Below are 18,332 nucleotides of genomic sequence, written 5' to 3' on the forward strand. Positions count from 1 at the left end.
ACCATGGCTAGAAGGTCTGAAATCCTGGAGGTCCAGAAAGATCCAAACACCTGGCACAGAAGTTTTTTACCCCACTTAGACCCAAGAAGCAGCTCACACACTATATTGAAGAGGAAAGTACAAGACCAGGCTTAAGACAGGACAACCTTTGGCAGGGCGAGAGTGACTGAACAGCTCACCGACAGTGCAGAGATGGCCAGGGATAGTCTTGGGGCTTTTGAACCATTCCCATTAAGTGACAGATTAAAATGACTTATGTGGATAGTACCCAGACACAGGAAAGGGCTGTCTGAACCTGCTAAACCACTGGATACTGGCCACTACTGTGTAAATGGGCACCATGGCTAAATGGGCAGTGTCTTTTCTTCATGCTGCAGCAGGATACGTATAACACACCTTTGTATGTGCCCAAGATACTTGCCCGTATACATGTTCAAAAGAGATTATGTTGGGCAGAGGCAAAGTGAACACAGAACGAAGTGAACACAGTAAAAAGAACAAAGTGTAGCGGCAGGAATGGCACATTTTTTAGAAACTCCTGTTTTCTTAAAAAGAAACCCAGGATTATCTGCCAATTCAAACAAAATCTGTAACCTCTCCTTTTCTCTGCAGGTTCAAAGGCCAGTGCAGGTCAAGGCTGAATTGAAGCATAAGGGTTTTTTACAGCAACACATTCTCAGGCCAGATCTACTGGTCCCCAGGCAGGGGACCTGGGCTTCAAGACAGTGACCTCAATGCGGTTGTCACTTCTGCTGACTGCAGTTGCCATCCCCCCAGCTTGCCCTGTCTGGGCAGCATTTGGCAGACGCAAAGACAGCCGGCGAGTAGGGCACACGCAGCTCTGCAAATTTCCATGCTGGGGTTTTCCCCCTAACCTTTGAGCATGTAGTGATGGATGTCAACACCCTGCCCCTGCCTGCAGTGTCGCCTTTGTGTCTGTATTGCGTTTGCCTGGCAAGGTGTTGGTAGCGGGGTGGGCACGGGGCGGCTTTGGTGAGAAGCTGCTGGAAGCTCCCCCATGCCCGATGGGGCCGGTGCCAGCCGGCTCCAGGACAGACCCACCGCTGGCCGAGGCCGAGCCCCCAGCGACGGCGGGAGCCCCCCGGCTCGTGTGCTGAAGAAGGGGGAGAAGCTGCAGCGCAAGAGCCGCCGCGGCGAGAGGGGAGCGGGACCGTGCGAGCGCAGCAGCCCCGCAGCCCCGGGCGGTGCAGGGGGGCCGGGGGGCTCCGGGCGCCGCAGCAGCGGCTCCCCCAGCCCGCGGGGAAGGGCAGGGCAGGGCAGCCCCCGGCGGGGCAGGCTGTGCCCCCAGCCCACGGAGCCCGCGGGGAGCAGCTCCCCCCCGGGGCCGGGCTGCGGGCAGGGCCGGGGCAGGTGTTCTTAACGTTTGGGTTTATTTCTGGTTACCCTGCTCTGATCTGATTGGTAATAAACTGGACTGATTCGAGTCGAGCCAGTTCTGCCCGTGACGGTCACTGCAGAGCCATCTCTCCCTGCCCGTACCTCCACCCAGGAGCCTCTCCTTGTATTTTCTCTCCCCGGCCCAGCTGAGGAGGGAGCGATGGAGCAGCTTTGGGGGGCATCCGGCGTCCAGCCAGGGTCAACCCACCACAGAGTCCTTGCCTGGCTCTGCTCCGTGGGTGACTCACAGCTGCTCCCTCCTGGGTGTGCCGTGGCCGCGGCAGCCGGAGCTGTGGCTGTGCAGGCACAAGGGCTGTATCAGACCTGGGCTTTGGGGCCATGGGTGCAGGCATGGGCCATGGGTGCAGTTTGCCCTGGCCAGGAGTGAGGAGATGACAGCTGCAGTTGTGGACAGTTTGCAGCTCCCAGCATCTGCTCATGCATGCCATCACCATCTGATATCATTTGATTGTGGAAGCCATCCGCATGCATGGTATTAGGGCTTGGTACCATGTTGAGACTCATCTGGCACCTCTGCCTGATGTGCTGCAGCCACTGGCTGGGATAAAGGTTCCCGCAGGTCTGTGGGAGCCATCCTTGCCCCGCTCCCTCGTCCATGCAGGGCATGATGCTGCTCTGCTCCCAGGCCTGGAGCTGTGTCATGTTGTGCTCTCTGCAGCAAGCTGGCAGCATGAACATCTGATGTGATGTTCGAGGAACTGTGACATGGTGGATGATGGTGCTGAAAGTCACATTAGCTGTTTGGGGTGTGTTTTTACAAAGACTGACAAGTGTTTCTTTACCTGACAGTGCAACCTTAGTGCTGGCGACATGAAGACATCAACTGTGAATCTTTCTTTCCAGCTTGAACATATACAAATCAAAGTATGCATAATGCAAAGCATTATACTACATAACAACTTCAGACATATAAAAGTGGGTTTCACTGATGTTTAATACTTGCCCTTCAGTGACAGCAATGTTCACACTTGTGTATTTTCTAGTAGATATGTAAAATATATGTCTCACCTTGTTATAATCTATGCAAACGTCAGTAATCTATATAAACTGCAGTAGTTCGCAGTGTCAGGGGATGGCACCAGAACTGATTATCCATAGAGCAAGTTATTCTATTCTAAGTTAATTCATGTAGCAAAGCAAATATCTTATTCTAAGTTATTAGCTAATATTCCAGCCAACAAGGCACTATTTCTCTGTGATCTTTTGATTGCTTTTGTTCTTTATTTGCTCAATGTCCTTCAGTTCCATCTTTTTCCACTAGTAAACAAATTTTCTTTATATTTGGCATAAATAAGCAAGTAGTAATGCCAGGGCGACATTTTAGTGCAGCAGAAAGACAGCTACTGAAATCCTCATGTTTTCTAGGCATAGTCAGTCTCACCGCAGAGACCTTTTAATGTTGCTTCTTGATGCTTTGTTGCAGCTTGGACATGAAAAGAGATTTTTGATGGCTAGGGTGTTCAATACTATTAAAAGCTGGTGTCTTTAACTTTCTTTCCTGCTAAAAGAGATGTTGATTTAAAACTGATTAAGGATTAAGTTTATCATATACCAGCTAAGTTGTTCAGTTAACCATCTGCATTTGAACAATTATGTAAATTGCCTTGGGTAAGCCGTGATTACTAGACAGGTATAAATGTCCTCTAATAGCTATTTGTACTCTGAGATTGTTACTTCTGTCCCAATTCAATCATAGTGTTTTATTATTTATTACTCATCTGTCCTAGATTCTTTCCATACTTACACACTTGCTTGACAGGACTTACTGGAGCCAACAGCAATATCAGTAAGCTGAGCTGTTTCCCTTTGAGTTCTTGTCCCATGGTGGACCACCCTGTAACACTACCCAACAAAACTCATCAAGGTGGTTATTATGTTTTTGAGTGCCTTTTCCCAAAGCTTGAACTAGGATTGATGAAATCTTTTTTTCCAACATAGGTTTGCTCCTTGCAATGTTTGGTATTTCTGTGTGCTACACTGTAGGGCTGACAATTTCCATGGTTACAACTGGATCTTGCCCTTTCTGGGAAAGCCCCTGTGGGGATTCACTGAAACACTGGCACACAGCCTGCCCTCCTGCATTGCACTCGTTGTAGTTCTGTGGTTTCCCAAGACTGCCACCTTTCCCATCCCCCCCCCCCCTTTTTTTTTTTTTAAGTTGCACCCTAGCTGGATAGCTATCTTTTGATTTTTTAAAGATTATTTTTATTTTTACAATTTGTTTTATTTGAATATGGAGCTCTTGAATACTTAATATTTTTATCTGATAATCATCTGGTACTTCATTATCAACGCACTGGGACTGAGTGTCTTATTTCTTGGCCAGTCATTGCCATGTGAGAAGATCCATGTATGACAGGGACAGAAAATACACTATTAGAGTAACTGGAAGTTTTTTATCTCAGTCTTTTCCTATGCCGCTGGCCATCTTTCCAAAGTCTTGCTTGAATATTCAGTTCACTCTGCCCATTGAGTCAGAGCTTTGGGAATGCCCTTTTATGTGAAATCATTGCTTGACTCCTAAAATGTTGTTCCATATTAGAGCAGCTGCTCTGTCTCTGTGTACTCCACGGCTCTTAGGGCTGCAGCCTTTGCTAGAGCATCCACTTTGTTACCTGAGTCCCCTTTTTCTATCTGATTTTTGGTGGGCTTTCACTTGTATTACTTGTTTATCACCATTTATTTTCCTTAGGGTTTGGGCCACTTGTTCCCAGAGGGTAACATGTAACTGTCCTGAACATGACCCTTTGTTTTCCCATGTTGGTAGTCAGACAGCTTGTCAAATCCATGAAAAAAGTAGTTTCTCTCAGTCCTCATTTTGTAGTATTTCTTTAGCAGCCCGAGTTTCAGCTGCTTGAACTGAGTGGAGGAGTGCTTTCATTTTTGTGTATGTTTTTATGCTTACCCAAATAGCTGCAGTGTTTTCCCTGATTTGTTAGGGCTGCTGTCTGCAGCACTAGCTGTGGTTTGCTACCTGCTGTTGTGAGCTCTCCTGGCGCTGTGCATTTGCTAGGTCTGTGCCGGGGGTGACTTCCCTTTGTCCCCTGGCTCGTACATGTTCCTCCACAGAGTGCGAGAGCTGGCTGCAGGGCTGTCAGAGTTCTTGCCCTGCACATAGTTTTTCCTTTTGCATCAAGGCTGCCCCCACCTTGCCAGTGATGGGCTACTGAATATGCAACGGGTCTCCTATGCTGGGGTGTGCCAGCGCAGGAACCTGAGCAAAATCTTCCTTCAGCTGCCTTGGTGCCGTGCCTGGTCTGGGCCCCATGGTCACCATCTCTTCTCCTTGAGGGACATGGTCAGCATCCAGCTTTTGCCTGCTAACGTTGGAATAAAACTTCTGGAAAGCTAAATATTCTTTGCAAGGTCCATAATCCTGATACAATTTGGGCGTGTTGGGCTGCGTGTGTGTATTTCAATGAATTCCACCTGTTGTTTATCAGTGACCTCTTGAGCTAAAATTATGCCCAGCTCTTTAAGTTCTCACTGTACTAGTTGGATCTTTGGTCACCTAAACTGAAACGCAGTTTCCTCACCTGCAGAACTAGCTCTTTATTTGCTGTCATGGTTGCACAAGAGGGTCCATAGATCAAAATACCATGTACAGAATGTGCAACTGAAGTTTGGCTGTTTTCCAAGAACTCCACATTTACCATAACACACACAGGGCAGGTTGCCAGAGCATTAGGATCCCTAAAGCACTGGCTGCACCATCTGAAACAGTCCTAAAATCTGTGTTTCTACTTCATGTCCCATATAGGTCACGGCTGCTTTGCTTGGTGGCTCTCTGGGCTCCCCAAGGGCATCTTGCATTGAGCCAGCTGAGGCTCCTACACCTGTTAGCTCTTTAGGACTATGTGTATTCGCTTTGTTGAGATCAGCACTCTAGTTGCTGCTTGCCCCCTGTAAAGTTTGGATAGCTCTGGGCAGGACCAGCTGGAGGTTTTTAGGAGGTGGGCACCCCTAATGTGCAGAATTGGGTCTGTCTGGGTCAGGCCTTACTGTTTGTTCCTTTTACGGCTCTTGTTGTTTAGTTAATTCAGTTTGTTCTTAAAAGGCACTGAAAGGTGACCCTCTCTGAGCATTTATGTTTTCTCCTTCAGTCCTCAGCTTTTTGACCTGTGAAAATCCCTTGTCCACCTCTGTCTCTGGTGTCACTGGCCTTTGCCTCAGCTTTGAAATACTGGCTTTTCTCCATTAACTTTGTTTTCCCTGGAGCAGACAATTAGTAGCAAATGTTACTACTTAGAGTGTTTCACAGACCTTCTTTCTCTTTACATTTTCTATCTGTGCCTGGTAAAATTGTTCTGCCTGAATGACTTTCCTCTTCAGCTAGAGCTGAGTCAAATGATGTTGATTTACCGGTTCAGTAATTGCCCTAGCAGCTGGTACCTATCCATCCGTCATTGCAGGTTTAATTTTGAACCTCAGCATTAGGTTGCTGTCTTCGTCCCTCCTGCGTGAAATCTGAACCTGTATTCAGTACCTGCTTTCTTGATTAAAAAAAACACCCGCCTCTGGTCCTTCCTCAGCTCTCTTTTATTCCAAACTGAGCAGCTGCACCACGGTTAGGGAAAGCAGCAATACCTCTACAGTCCTCTGCAGATGGCCTGGTGTTCTCCCCCAGCTTCTTCCTCCAGTGCTGCTGATGCTGGGTTGAGGTTGGATGATGCTGCGGTGGGGTTATCATCACTCATGGCTGTTTGTGGGGCTCCTGCAAGTCCCACTACCACTGTACAGCAGTATCTACACAGGGTCCTAGCTGTGGTCATATAGCTCTGGCTCGTTCCAGGCCTTGACTCAGCTTGTCTCAAGCTTGCTCCTGTATCCCTTCACCAGCAGCTGTGTGCCAGTGGTGACAGGGGACATGAGAGGGGTCAGGGGTCCAGCACTTTGCTGAGGAACAGTCAGAGGGGAGGGGAGTAACCTGGTGGCTCCTCAAGATCCAGCCTGTGATCAGACCACACAGCCCCCTTCCCTGGCCCAGGGATCAATGTCTCACCCAGGAATCCCTCTCAGAGGGTCGCAGCCACAGCCTGCTGCTGCATGGCTCTTCCAAACACTCAGTCATCCTCTGGCAAATGCTGAGTCTCTCTTGCCATTGTCCTCACGGGTGCTTGTTGCTGATCTGGATGCTGGTCTCAAGTTTCTGCTGTGTTAGCTCTTGTAAGCTCCATCCCATCCTGCCTGGCCTCACCCCACACCGGTGTGGATGGCAGGATCTTTGCTGCAGAGGCACACATGTTTCTGCCTCAGTTCCTTCAGCAATTCAGTTCCCTATTTTAATTCCATTTTCCCCTTTTCTAGACCTGCAATTTTCTCTCCAGGTCCTCACTTTACCATTTTAGTGGACTAGTCAATGTAGCTGCAACTTTCCACAAAGCCCATAGCCAGCAACATTAATAAGTCTTGACTTTGGTGCGCTCCTAGCAGACTGTAAATGCTTTTCTTGCCTCCCCCGGGACACTTTTGCCTGTGCAGTTAACCGGCTGCCATGGCTGGGCTCATACTGCGTGACCCAGATCCTAAACGTCACTTTTTGATGTATATGTATATGTATATGTATATATATATGTATATGTATATGTATATGTATATGTATATGTATATGTATATGTATATGTATATGTATATGTATATGTATATGTATATGTATATGTATATGCGTATGTGTATGTGTATGTGTATGCGTACGCGTACGCATACGTATACGTATACGTGTATGTATAACACAGCATGCCAAAAGACGAGAGTCTGTCTTCCCCCCTGCAAGCAGTCTTCATCTGTGTCTCGCTTGTGGTGCTTAGTACAGGAGCCCCAGTGAGATCTGAGCCTCCCCCCAGGGTCACTCTGTTTGGGCACCCTTCAGCATGTGCAAGGAGGTGCTGCAAGGACACACACAGCTCCAAAGCACAACGCTAGTATTTGCTGGCTACACACACAGGATAGCCGGGGCTTAACGAGCTGCCCAGCCGAGCACAGGCAGCTCACTGCCCCCGTACAGCACCGGCGCCTTTGCCAGCTGCACAGGCACCACCTTGGAGCGAGAAGAGTTGGTCTCTGCAGCCCCAGGGCACATCCTCAGTGGTGATGAGTTTCCTTATTTCAGGTCCCTCTTAGCTTCTTCAGGGTTTTATACCTTCCCATGATGGGTTTTTCTTATGAACGCTTGAGCTGGTAGTGATGCCACCTCAACCACGCTACCTCTGTGCCTGTGGTGTCACCGTGTCCCCTTTCCTGGCTGCGCTCTACCCATGTCTCGTGGCTCCTCCTGACAAATGCGCAACACCCGCAGCAGCCTGAGCTGCAGCTGCACAGCCAGGAGGGCTGTGTCAGAGCTGGGCTTTGGGGCCTTGGGCTCAGGCCATTGGCCCCAAGGGGATAAGAAGGCGATGACTGGGATTGCAGACAGAGGTTTACATCCCCAGCTACTGCTGGAGACAGTTTCATCTGTGTATATAGGCTGGTACATCACTTTTGTAGCCATAAATCAAGCCCATCTGTATGATTTACTTTCTCCTCCTACTGTTTGTCTTTATTAAGTTAAATCAATCATCCCACTGCTCTGTGATTTATGGCTTTTTGTTTTGCTGTGAATGTGTCACAAAGTGAAAATTGGAAGTTTTGATGTATTGGTAAAACCAAGCTTGTCTACCTAGGGTGAGATCGGAAGAATTTAGTTTCCTCTTGAGTGGATTCTGACAGATGATATAAATTTCCATCCTTCCCTCTTCTTCCTCTTCCTCCTCAACCCACACCTGGCTGCAAAGAAAGGCCTTGAAATAGGTGGTGGCCAAGGCTCATCTGTTTCCCAGTCTGTCATTTTGTCCTGGCACACCTTGACCTGCACCCTGCAGTACTTGCAGCACTTCAGGGATCTGTGGCAGCTCTGCATAAAGCCATGGATGGATGGATGGATGAAGGTGAAGAACTCAGCCCCATCCCAGGTTGCCCTGATGGCCTCCAACAGCTGAGTGTGGCTTGCACTGGCCATGGCCAACGGCGGATTCAATGACTCCAAGGATGGAGATGCCATCAGCTTGCTGTCTGGGCAGCGTTATGTGGTATGGTCAGTCTTTGTCTTCACCAAGGTTCATCCAAGGAAATTCTGGCCAATGTGGGAGACCTTGTGCTGGAAGGGAATGGAAAAGGAGTTTCCCATTCAAGCAGAGGGTGAAATGGCTGGCCAAATACCAAAGACATAGTCTGGGGAGCACTTCAGTCCAAATACTGGCTTCCCCACCACCCGCTGTGCTCTCCACTCCAAACCTTTTGTGTTGAAGAAAAAGGCAGAGGGGCAGGCATGGCCCTACTACGGCCTTTTTCAGAAATGGGGACATCCTCTCTCCCCATCTCTCCCCATCACATCTCAGTGATGAGCAGCTCCTATCACCCCTGTTTGCTCCGCTATGCCACAGGATATCTGTGGCCATAGGCCCTTAGAAATCCCTGTGAAGGGTTTAAACTTCCTTAGACCTATTAAAAGCCCTTTTTTGCTGAAAGAAGCTCCACTGTGTGTCTCAATCACATTTCCTTGTCTTCTGTTCTTCCCAAGGGTGGAAAAGCAGCTACTCTCTAAGCCCAACTTTTGTCCTTTCAATTGGAGGCTTGTGAGGTAGTGGACTGAGATGGTAATGATGTTTATTAATTAAGCAAAACACACATCTACAAATCTTTTAATACCTTAACTACCTTATAAATGCGCCCCTTTTTAGTAGCATAATTCACATTTGTGTCACTGCAAGTAATACAGAGTGATTAACCTATTGCTTATTATTAGTATTAGTACAGATACATAATTATGTTACTCCCAAGAAATCTTACAAATCAAGCACTTTTTAACCTGCAAGTCTATTGCCTTTCTGCCTGCATTTAGGTAACAAGTCTATCCTTCCTTATAAGTTTATGCATCTTTACTGCACCCTCTCACACCAAGTCTTGTGGACCAGCCTGGTGGAGAGACCAGCATGTTCTCCAAGGGGGGTTCCCTCCAGCATCTCCAGTGGTGTTGGGTCCACAGCTCAGCTTCAGCATCTGCACTCCTTCCATCAGAAGCTTCTCACCCTTCTTTATTCTCTACCCAATCTTAAACCTCATTGCCCCTTTTTTCCCTTTTGCCCTTTTCCTGAATCCACATTTTTGCCTCCCTTGCACCTCTTTTTTGCCCTTCTGACTCCTCCCAAATAAACAGTCTAAGCTTAATCAGTCATTAGTCTCAACTCTGCTACATTCATACACAAATCCAGGGTTTCTGACACTGTCACTTGGCCATTTTAGGCCTATTATGGTATTACCGATACAATTCTTTAGATGAAGGATATCTTACGTTACAATACTCCCTTCTGACTGTGCGGTCCACACTGGTAGCATTTGATTTACATTTTATGTTTTTTTGGGGGCAGAATTACTGCGTTTTAGCCTTACCTACCTATGCTGATTAAGCAAAATCTGTTTCTCATCTCAGGTGCACAGTTTGCATACCACAACAACGATATTTGTGCATTTTGTTCTTACATCCTATCTCTGTACTGGAACAGTTTTCAACAGGCTTCCAGTTCCCATCAGAGGTCTTGGCCAGTTTTTGGAGCCTGGAGCAGGGCCCCTGGCTCTCAATCCCTAGACCTATAGCAGACCTCACATCCAAGTCTCTACAGAGCTACTCCAAGAAGACATCACTGTGGGAGAGCCCAGCTTGTTTATATCCACAGAAGCCTGGCTCATGTCCCTATGTCATCCTCCGCTGGCTTCGTGAAAGGAGATGAGCCAGTTATTCTACATTTTGCTGCTCAAATGCTAAGTTGCAGAGGGGAGAAGTGGAAGCCCAGGTTTTGCTTTGCACCAGTAGAAGGACCTGTCCTTTCCTTGCTCCATGAGCTTATAGCACCTAAACTTGTCTGAGCTTTACAGCCTGTGCTGTACGGTTGTGTGTTCTACCATGGCAATAGTTTTTGTGTGTGCACATGTGTATATCTATTTATATATATAAACATATGCATGCATATATACATACACATCTATATTTTTGTGTATATATATATATACACACACACACATATATAGTGACTAACACTAGTAAAAAGTAGTTACTATATGCAGAATAAAATATGTATGACCCTAAAATAAAAATGCAAAGAGGAATACAGACATAGGGTAAGAGCAGAGGCCTTGAAAATACAGGCACAAGATGATATTCATAGCCCCAGGACTATAAATTACTCACCAACTGTCAATCACTCATCACCAGAGGAATTCAGTCTTGGGAACTGGGATTAATTTTGGGGATACCAAAGAAAACACAGTTGGGACCAATAAGGAAGCACAACATGTACTACTAGGTCAGGATGACCTGAAGACCTGATCTGGGCCAGCTGAAAGGGTGACATAATCTCTTTCAAAGTGAAGAGTCCCCAGATATGCATATAAAATATGGCTCTTCGCCACAGCTGTGAAGTGCATCGTTACTGTGGATGTACCACTGCTGATCCATTCTGCAGTGCTGCAGCTGCTGTAGGTTTCTCGCTTTTCCTTTTATTTCTAGGTGTATTTTTGCTTACATTGCTTTTGCTGCCTTGAATATGCTATCAAAGCTATTAGGAAAAAGCACAAACACAGTACTAAGCATTAAAATGAGATTCCCTTTCCCTACCCCTTTCCAGTTGATTGGGTTTTTTTTTGGTAACCTGCTCTGAAACTTAAATGCAATAAATTGACAACAAACTGAATGGTTTATGGGGAAATTTTTGTCAGGGAGCAGCAGGCGTGGGGCTGTCCCACACAGGAAAGTGAGCTGGGAGAAGAGGGTGACCCAGGCAGAAGCAGGACAGTGTCCCCACCAACCTGGCACAGTTCCACAGAACATGGGCAGAACCAGATTCTATTGACTGCCCAGTGATCACCAAACAAGGTGAGGTGATGAGACAGGTCCAAGGTCAATGCAGGAAGACTAGGGAGCAAATCAGGATTGTCAAGGCTGGACAACAGTGCACCTACAACATAGCTGAGGAGGGGACAGAAGGCCCAGGGCTGAGATTAAGTAGAGCTCCTGGACCAGTGGACAGTGGGTGTGTGGGTGGAAATCCTGCATGAGGTCTGTCAGGACAATTAAGGCACTCAGGGTGCTGAAAACTGGGTTGGAGAAGCTGCAGGTGAGTAAATTCCTGGAGGAGTTTGCCAGAGTTAGGTTGGTCATTCCTGGATGTAAATAGAGCTATGAAGTTTGCTGGTCCTCACAGCTGTCTTCCAGACGGAAACAACATCCTTCAGTAGCAGGTTTGGACTCAAAGTGCCTGTCAGGTTTGCAATGGAGTCATCATCTTGCCTGTCTTCCAGGAACAATCTGAAAGTTTCTTTTAGCCTGTGGGTGAGACAGATTATAATTTTAAGTGTCTGAAAGACTGCTGGGTTTCCAAATGCCCTGACCGTGGCAGGCAATGCCAGCAGTCAATGCCATTCTGCACTGGTACACCTAAGACGGCCTTGCAGCTGGAACCTGGGCAGTGTTCTCTGGGATATCTCCAGTGGTATCAGACAACAATGTGGGCAACTGTTGGTCAACATTGTCAACAGAACCCATAGGCTGTGGCCTCCTCAAAGCTGAGCTCTCTTGGCTTCACTGACTGCCTCTCCCATCTCAGGTGTAACACAGCATGCCAAACCTATCTGCACTCATCGAGATACATGCCCAGCTCCCTCCTTCACGGGGTCTGTCATGCTGTCACTGTGGCATTAGGAAACCTTCCTCATGCAAGAAACAGGGAAAGGGAGGTGCTGTGGCCATATGCTCACATTAGGGTTTCTCAGTGGTCTTGTATAGGGGGCACCTTTTTTGTTCCCTTACATGATCCCTCTTTTTTTTTCTCCCCAGGCCAAACACACACTGAACTGTATGAACAAGAATGTAGCTAGTCGGTTAATTTTTCTCTTCTGTGAAATCCCATCTGGAGGATTGTGCCTGATATTGTGCTCCAAGTGCAAGAAAAACATTGATCTTTCAAAGTGAGTTCAGCGGAGTGCAACCAGTATGATTAGAGGTCTGGAGCACAGAACATATGAAGAGAAGGTAGAGAACTGGGTTATTCAGTCTTCAGAGAAGGTAAAGAGAAACTCTAAATGCATCTTTAAGAATGTAGTGGGAAGGTTGCAAGAAGATTAAGCCAGCCTCTTCTTGAACTGCCCAGTGAAAAGACAGGAATTAACAAACACAATATACAACAGTGGAAATCCCCACTAAATGCAAAAATAAAATAAAATAAATATTCTTCACATGGGTGATGCAGCCCTGGGACAATGCAGAGGACACAATGACACAACTGGACAAGTCCTTGAACAGTCTGCTGTAGCTTTGAACTCAGACCTTCCTGAATCAAAAGGGTAGACTATAGACTTCCAGAGGGCACCCCCAACCTCAGTCTCCATGACCATATGATTTTTAGTGGTTCTTTTGCTTCCCCATGACATGCCAGATGAATTGAAAGTACTGGGGTTTCTGATGTATTTTACTCTTTACATTCTTTGCTCTTTTTTTTTGTTTGTTTGTTTTTGTATTATTTGCTCTTGTAATTTTACATTTGCATTGTTCTCTTTACTTGGGCATCACAAAAAAACCTGATGATGCTCATCACAGCTGCAGTAACTCCCACTTTTGGAAGGCACGGCCCTTCCCTCCGGCAAGTTTCAAGAGTCCACCTTAAAAAGGACTTCAAGACACCTTTCATCTGGGTCTAAGGAGTTGGTATCTACCTCAGGAACAAACCAAGAAAAATCTGCTCTTACTCCCACTGTGGATTAAAGCTATCCAGAGACACAGCGATCATCTCATGGAGCTCAATGAGGAACAAGTCCAGGTTCACTGTCGAGAGTGCAGTAGTCAGAGCCTTCTCCATCTCTGCACTCAACTCCTCATGGTACTGCTCAGGAACCAGGCAGAAGGGATTCTGCAATGACAGACAACATCAGCAAGACGATGGCCAGGGACTCCCTGCAAAGACCATCTCGGGGCTACAACTGATGGAAGAGGTGGAACTGGAACCCTCTTTGTTCCTGACTCTTATGCCAGGGACACCAGAGACCACAGCACCGGCTGCTGATGTGACCCATGCCAGAAAGTACCACTGCTTCTAGCACAGAATCTTGTGGGCCACCGTTTTCCAAGGGTCTTACGTAATGTAAGTCACATAAGACTGCTGAATGGAAAGATACAAAACCCACAAAATATTCCTGTTATTTTCCTACCCATTTCCAAAGTTTTCCACAGAAAATCAACTTTGTAAAAATTTTTCTCCCTTCCCCTAGCTCTTGTGGACAGTTTTGTGAACTGAGCTCTCTCTTTCACCTGATTCATCTGCACCAACAGCACAGATCTCTTTGCTGACAATGTCTGCCACAGAGACAGGATGTGCTTCAGCTGAGTGTTCAGTACCACCTGGAGGAGGAGAAAACAGATGGACAACTAGTCAACCAGTTCCTGCTTGTCAGAAAGCCTCCATTGGCCATGTTCTGGGTTAGCTCACAAAAAAGTGACTTAAAAGGTGGTGTCTTAATTCTTAGGGGAGGGTATGAAGGTTGGAAACATTAATCCAGTTTCTGATTCAGTACAAGCAAAGCGCCTTGCTTACCGGCATGTCTCTGAACTGTTCTACACCTGCATCCATCTTCAGCTCATTTTTTACATACTCAGACAACTGACGCTTTGGGTCCTCACCGGTCACGGCCAGGAACTCGGCAGCCACTTTTAAGGTGGCAAGTGTTTGGGAAATAGCATTCACTGATCGGGCTTCTTCCATGATCTGTTTCAGCTGGTTCACACTTAGAGATTCCTATCAGGAGAAATATAGCCAGACTGTGACTCTGACACGTGAAGTCAGGGTCCAACAAGTGTGTCTGTACAGCAAAGTGACGGTATAAACTTTGGTACCAGTTCTGCCCTCTTATCAAAGGGAGAGTTAGGTACACCTGGGTGATGTCCAGTGTTTACGTGGGAAAGACACAGGCTGTACAAGGACATGGGTTCCCCAGCGTAGTTGTAAGCAGGAACAATAACCTTGAAGCTGGTACTTGTACTGATCCACCATGCCAGTGCATGGTGTGCTGTGGTCACCATATCCCTTTGGTTTAGACACTTGTACAGATAACTCCACCTGAGCTGCCTGGATTCCCTTCAGAGCCAGCAAAGAAAATTGGCTCCTTATGAGGCTCCAGCCATCTGTCTGGTTCGGACTCAGACCTTTTTACACATCCTGCAGGTGCCATATTCTTTGTTGAGATCTCTGTCCCTTGGGGTGGCTTATTAATAAGTATTACAAGGCAGAGGAAAGCTTGGATGGAAAAAATTGTAAGCTCTTTTTGTACCTGTGCCAGCTGTTCTCTCACTTTCATTTTTGTGTGCTGCAGAGTCTTCATGCTGTTCAGTGCAAAGGATGGAGCGGTCTGGAAAGCAAATGAATGGCTTTGAAGTATCACTTGGCACAGGCCAAACTGGAAACTTGTGACCATGCAGTAGGACACAGCTACCCATGCCTTGGGCTGCAGGGCCAGTGGCAGTGATAGCCTAGCATAGGAGGTATAGTGGAGGCAAAAGCAGGGAGGGGCTACCCAAGTGGAATATAGAGACACTACTTGGGCATGCAAGGGTGGAGTTAGGAAAGACAAAGCTCATCGGGAGCTGAAATTGCTGAGGGATGTGAAGGCCACCAAGAACGGCTTCTACATCACTATGTCATTAGCAAAAGGAAAACCAGATAAAAACTAGGTCCACTGCTCAACAAGGAACGGGACCTACTGACAAAGGGCATGGAAAAGGTACTCATTGAGATACTTGGTGCTTCCTTTGCCTTGTTTTTTACTTTAAATGTCTGCTTTCAGCCCTCTGTGTTTAATGGCAAAGTTTAAAGGCATGTCACAAAAAAAAGAGGAACAAATTAGGGACTACAGAGATAAGTTGCTGTTGTGGCATCCAAGTACCACAGAGCTCCTCACTCACTTCCCTCCTTTCCTTACCCCCAGTGGGACAGCAAAAAAGGAAAATAAAAATAAAAGTGAGAAACAAGTTATATTAAAGGAAATCGCTCACCACCTCCCATGGGCAGACTGATGAACCCCCCTAAAACCACTTTGTCTCCATTTTATTGCTGAGCATGATGTTATTTGTCATAGAATATCTCTTTGGTTAGTTTGGGTCATCTGCCTGGCTGTGGCCCCTCCCAACCTTTTTGCACATCTCCAATCTATTCACTGAGGGGGAGCAGAATGAGAAATGGAGAAGGCCTTTGATGCTGTGCAAATACAGCTCAGCGATAGTTGAATCATTGGTGTGTTATCAGCACGTTTTGGTCACAAATCTAAAACACAGCACCATATGAGCAGCTATGATGAAAATTAACTCCATCTCAGCCAGACCCAGTGTAGCTGGATATACACAGGCCCATGGAACCAGACAAATGCATCCAATGGTGCTGAGGGAGCTGGCTGATGTTGTTAAGATACTTCAGCAATAACTGACATGACGTTTCAGCAAGTTTGTGGATGACACCAAATTGAGGAAAGGGGCTGATATGCTAGAGGGCATGGCTGCCATTTAGAGGGTTCTCAACATGCTGGAGAAATGGGCCAACAGGAACCTCATGAAGTTCAACAAAGACAAATGCAAAATCCTGCATCTGGGATGGAACAATCATATGCAACAGCACAGGCTGAGAGCAGACCAGCTCTGGAGCAGCTTTGCAGAAAAGACCTGTGTGTCCTGGTGGACAGGTTGAACAGGAGTCAGCAGTGTGCATTTATGGTGAAAAAAGTCACGTGCCCAGCAGGCTATATTAGCAGGAGTGTGGCCAGCAGGACAAAAGAAATGATTTTTCCGATCTATTCATCATCTACCAGATTATGCTTGAGTACTGTTTCAAATTTGCGATTCTTCAGTACAAAAGTAATTGAAAAATTGAAGTGAGTCCAGCAGAGACAAAAAAGATCATTGAGGGGCTGCAGAACAGAATGCAGGGGATTGTTCACCCTGTAAAACAGAACTTTATGGGGAGATGCTAGTTGCTTATCCACTACTAAAAGAGGGATTGCAGTGAAGACAATAAGGACAAGGGGCAGCCAGGGATCTCCTACTTAAGCATGCAGAATACATTTTCACGGTGAGGACGTTAAAACATCAGAACAGAGGGGTAGAGAGTTGGTGAATTTCTGTCTTTGGAGATTTCCAAAATCCAACTGTACAACACCCTGAGCAATCTGCTTTTGCTTTGAAGTTAGCCTTATTTGGAGAAAACAATTGGACCAGAAACATCCCGAGGTCCCTCCAGCCAAACTATTTCAGTTTCTGTGTGACTGTATGTCAGTTGCTCTGCTTATCTTACTCTATTTCTGGACAAGGATGTAGACCTGAACGACTATGTGACAGCCATGTTATAATGCCCTTGAATCCCTTTTTCCCACTTTCTTGTGGCCAGATTTTCACATTTCACACATCCAAACACCCAGTAGGCGCTTCCTCTGACATAGGAAATAGCTGGGGCAACCAGCAGTCATAGGAGAACCTCAGGTGAAGTTTACATAACTGCCTGAGAGTTATGGGAAGTTTTTTAAGGGGCTGAAAGGACTTAGGTACCTAAATACATTGCTGTCTTGCAAGCCTTAATTTTTGAGGTACGTATCTCTGGCCCACCTTTTCAGATGGGAATAATTATTTGCAGTTCTTGTCCCTTGAGAGCTTCCAGAGAAAAGCCAAAGGCTAATGTGGATAAGTGAAGATGAATAGCACGGAAGAAGGCTGGCTTCTCCAATACAGTTCAGAGACTCACATTAGACTCCAGCCCTATACTATGCCCAGGAACTCAACTCTCTTGAGTCTTTTTAGACTGTATCTGACTCCTTGTTTATAAGAAAATCCAGGCCAACCTCCCCTGCAGGCTTTGAATAGAAAAGCTCACAGTGCCTTTCATAGCACCAAGATTTGCTGAGCACAGAATGTTTTTTGACCACACAACTGTTAAAATCCATGGAATGCAGATAGATGTGGAGTGGTGGGCTGCCAAAGGTGCAAGCACCTTAATTTGTGTTTGCTCCAGCTCTGGAGAGGGGAGTACTAGGTGCTGGAAGTAAAATCCTACACCCTCTGCTGGCCTGGAGCACTGCAATTTGGCTTGTGCTGAAAGGGCATCGTGCTAAACTCACCTGAGCTTTGATGATAGGTTTCCCACTGATAAAACGTTGGATCACTTGCCGCTGCAATGCCTGGAAGTCAAAATGAGTTGTCTTGGTGCCATTTTCATCTATCACATACTGGGAGTTGGCCAGTGTTGCAATGATCAGATCATTCTCAGTTATCTTCAGCACTGAAGATGGTTTCACTTCTTCTGCAGAGATGGTCCTGGGAGAGAAGAAGTTACCCTTTGCTGTTAAGGATAGCAGGTTGTTTCTTACCTCATGCCACTTTGCAGTCAGTGACACGTGCAGCTCTAGACAAGTCCTGAATTGCTCCAGAGAAATGGTTTGAAATGTACCGTTGCTTTTCCTTTGTGATCTGTGTAGCTGTGTCCACACAACTGTTCTGGAGCTGTATGAGAAGGCTTGTCACAAGGTGACCGACAGAAAGTGGAGTTGGGAGGAGTTTCAGGACAGCAGTGCTGGCATTGATGTCCTTTGGCAAGAGGTCCAGGGGGACTCTGACATCTGTAACAAAATGGAGGGTTTCTCTTCTGCTAATGTGGTGTTAGGAAGAATTCTTCCCAGGGGAAAACTCTGGCTAGACTTTGTTGAAAGCTTTTTGAGGTTTTTTATATTAGGTTTTGTCGTTTTGGAAGGCTTTTAGATTTGTTTTCAGCTAGAGGGTCAAAATAAAGTGAGCTCAGCAACTGGCATGGATTCCAGCCTTGATCAATGGCTTAGAAAAGGGAAGTAACAATACCTGGGAA

General features: G+C 46.5%; 1 protein-coding gene across 3 annotated transcripts in view; it reads right to left on the bottom strand.

Annotated features, from left to right (window-relative positions):
* Positions 1–9,043: 9,043 nt before the first annotated feature.
* Positions 9,044–18,332, bottom strand: part of LOC106112616 (E3 ubiquitin-protein ligase rnf213-alpha-like) — a 66,014-nt gene continuing 56,725 nt past the window's right edge. For all 3 annotated transcript variants that reach the window (XM_055801965.1, XM_055801964.1, XM_055801966.1), the window contains 7 exons: positions 17,922–18,090; positions 17,593–17,788; positions 14,767–14,844; positions 14,034–14,234; positions 13,751–13,840; positions 13,192–13,352; positions 9,044–11,773 (listed from right to left, as the gene is read on the bottom strand). In XM_055801965.1, the coding sequence (XP_055657940.1) occupies positions 11,605–11,773; positions 13,192–13,352; positions 13,751–13,840; positions 14,034–14,234; positions 14,767–14,844; positions 17,593–17,788; positions 17,922–18,090 (1,064 nt within the window). In that variant the 3' untranslated portion in view covers positions 9,044–11,604. The remainder of the gene's footprint in view (positions 11,774–13,191; positions 13,353–13,750; positions 13,841–14,033; positions 14,235–14,766; positions 14,845–17,592; positions 17,789–17,921; positions 18,091–18,332) is intronic.

Source organism: Falco peregrinus, chromosome 4, assembly GCF_023634155.1.
Source record: "Falco peregrinus isolate bFalPer1 chromosome 4, bFalPer1.pri, whole genome shotgun sequence".
NCBI classification, from domain to species: Eukaryota; Metazoa; Chordata; class Aves; order Falconiformes; family Falconidae; genus Falco; species Falco peregrinus.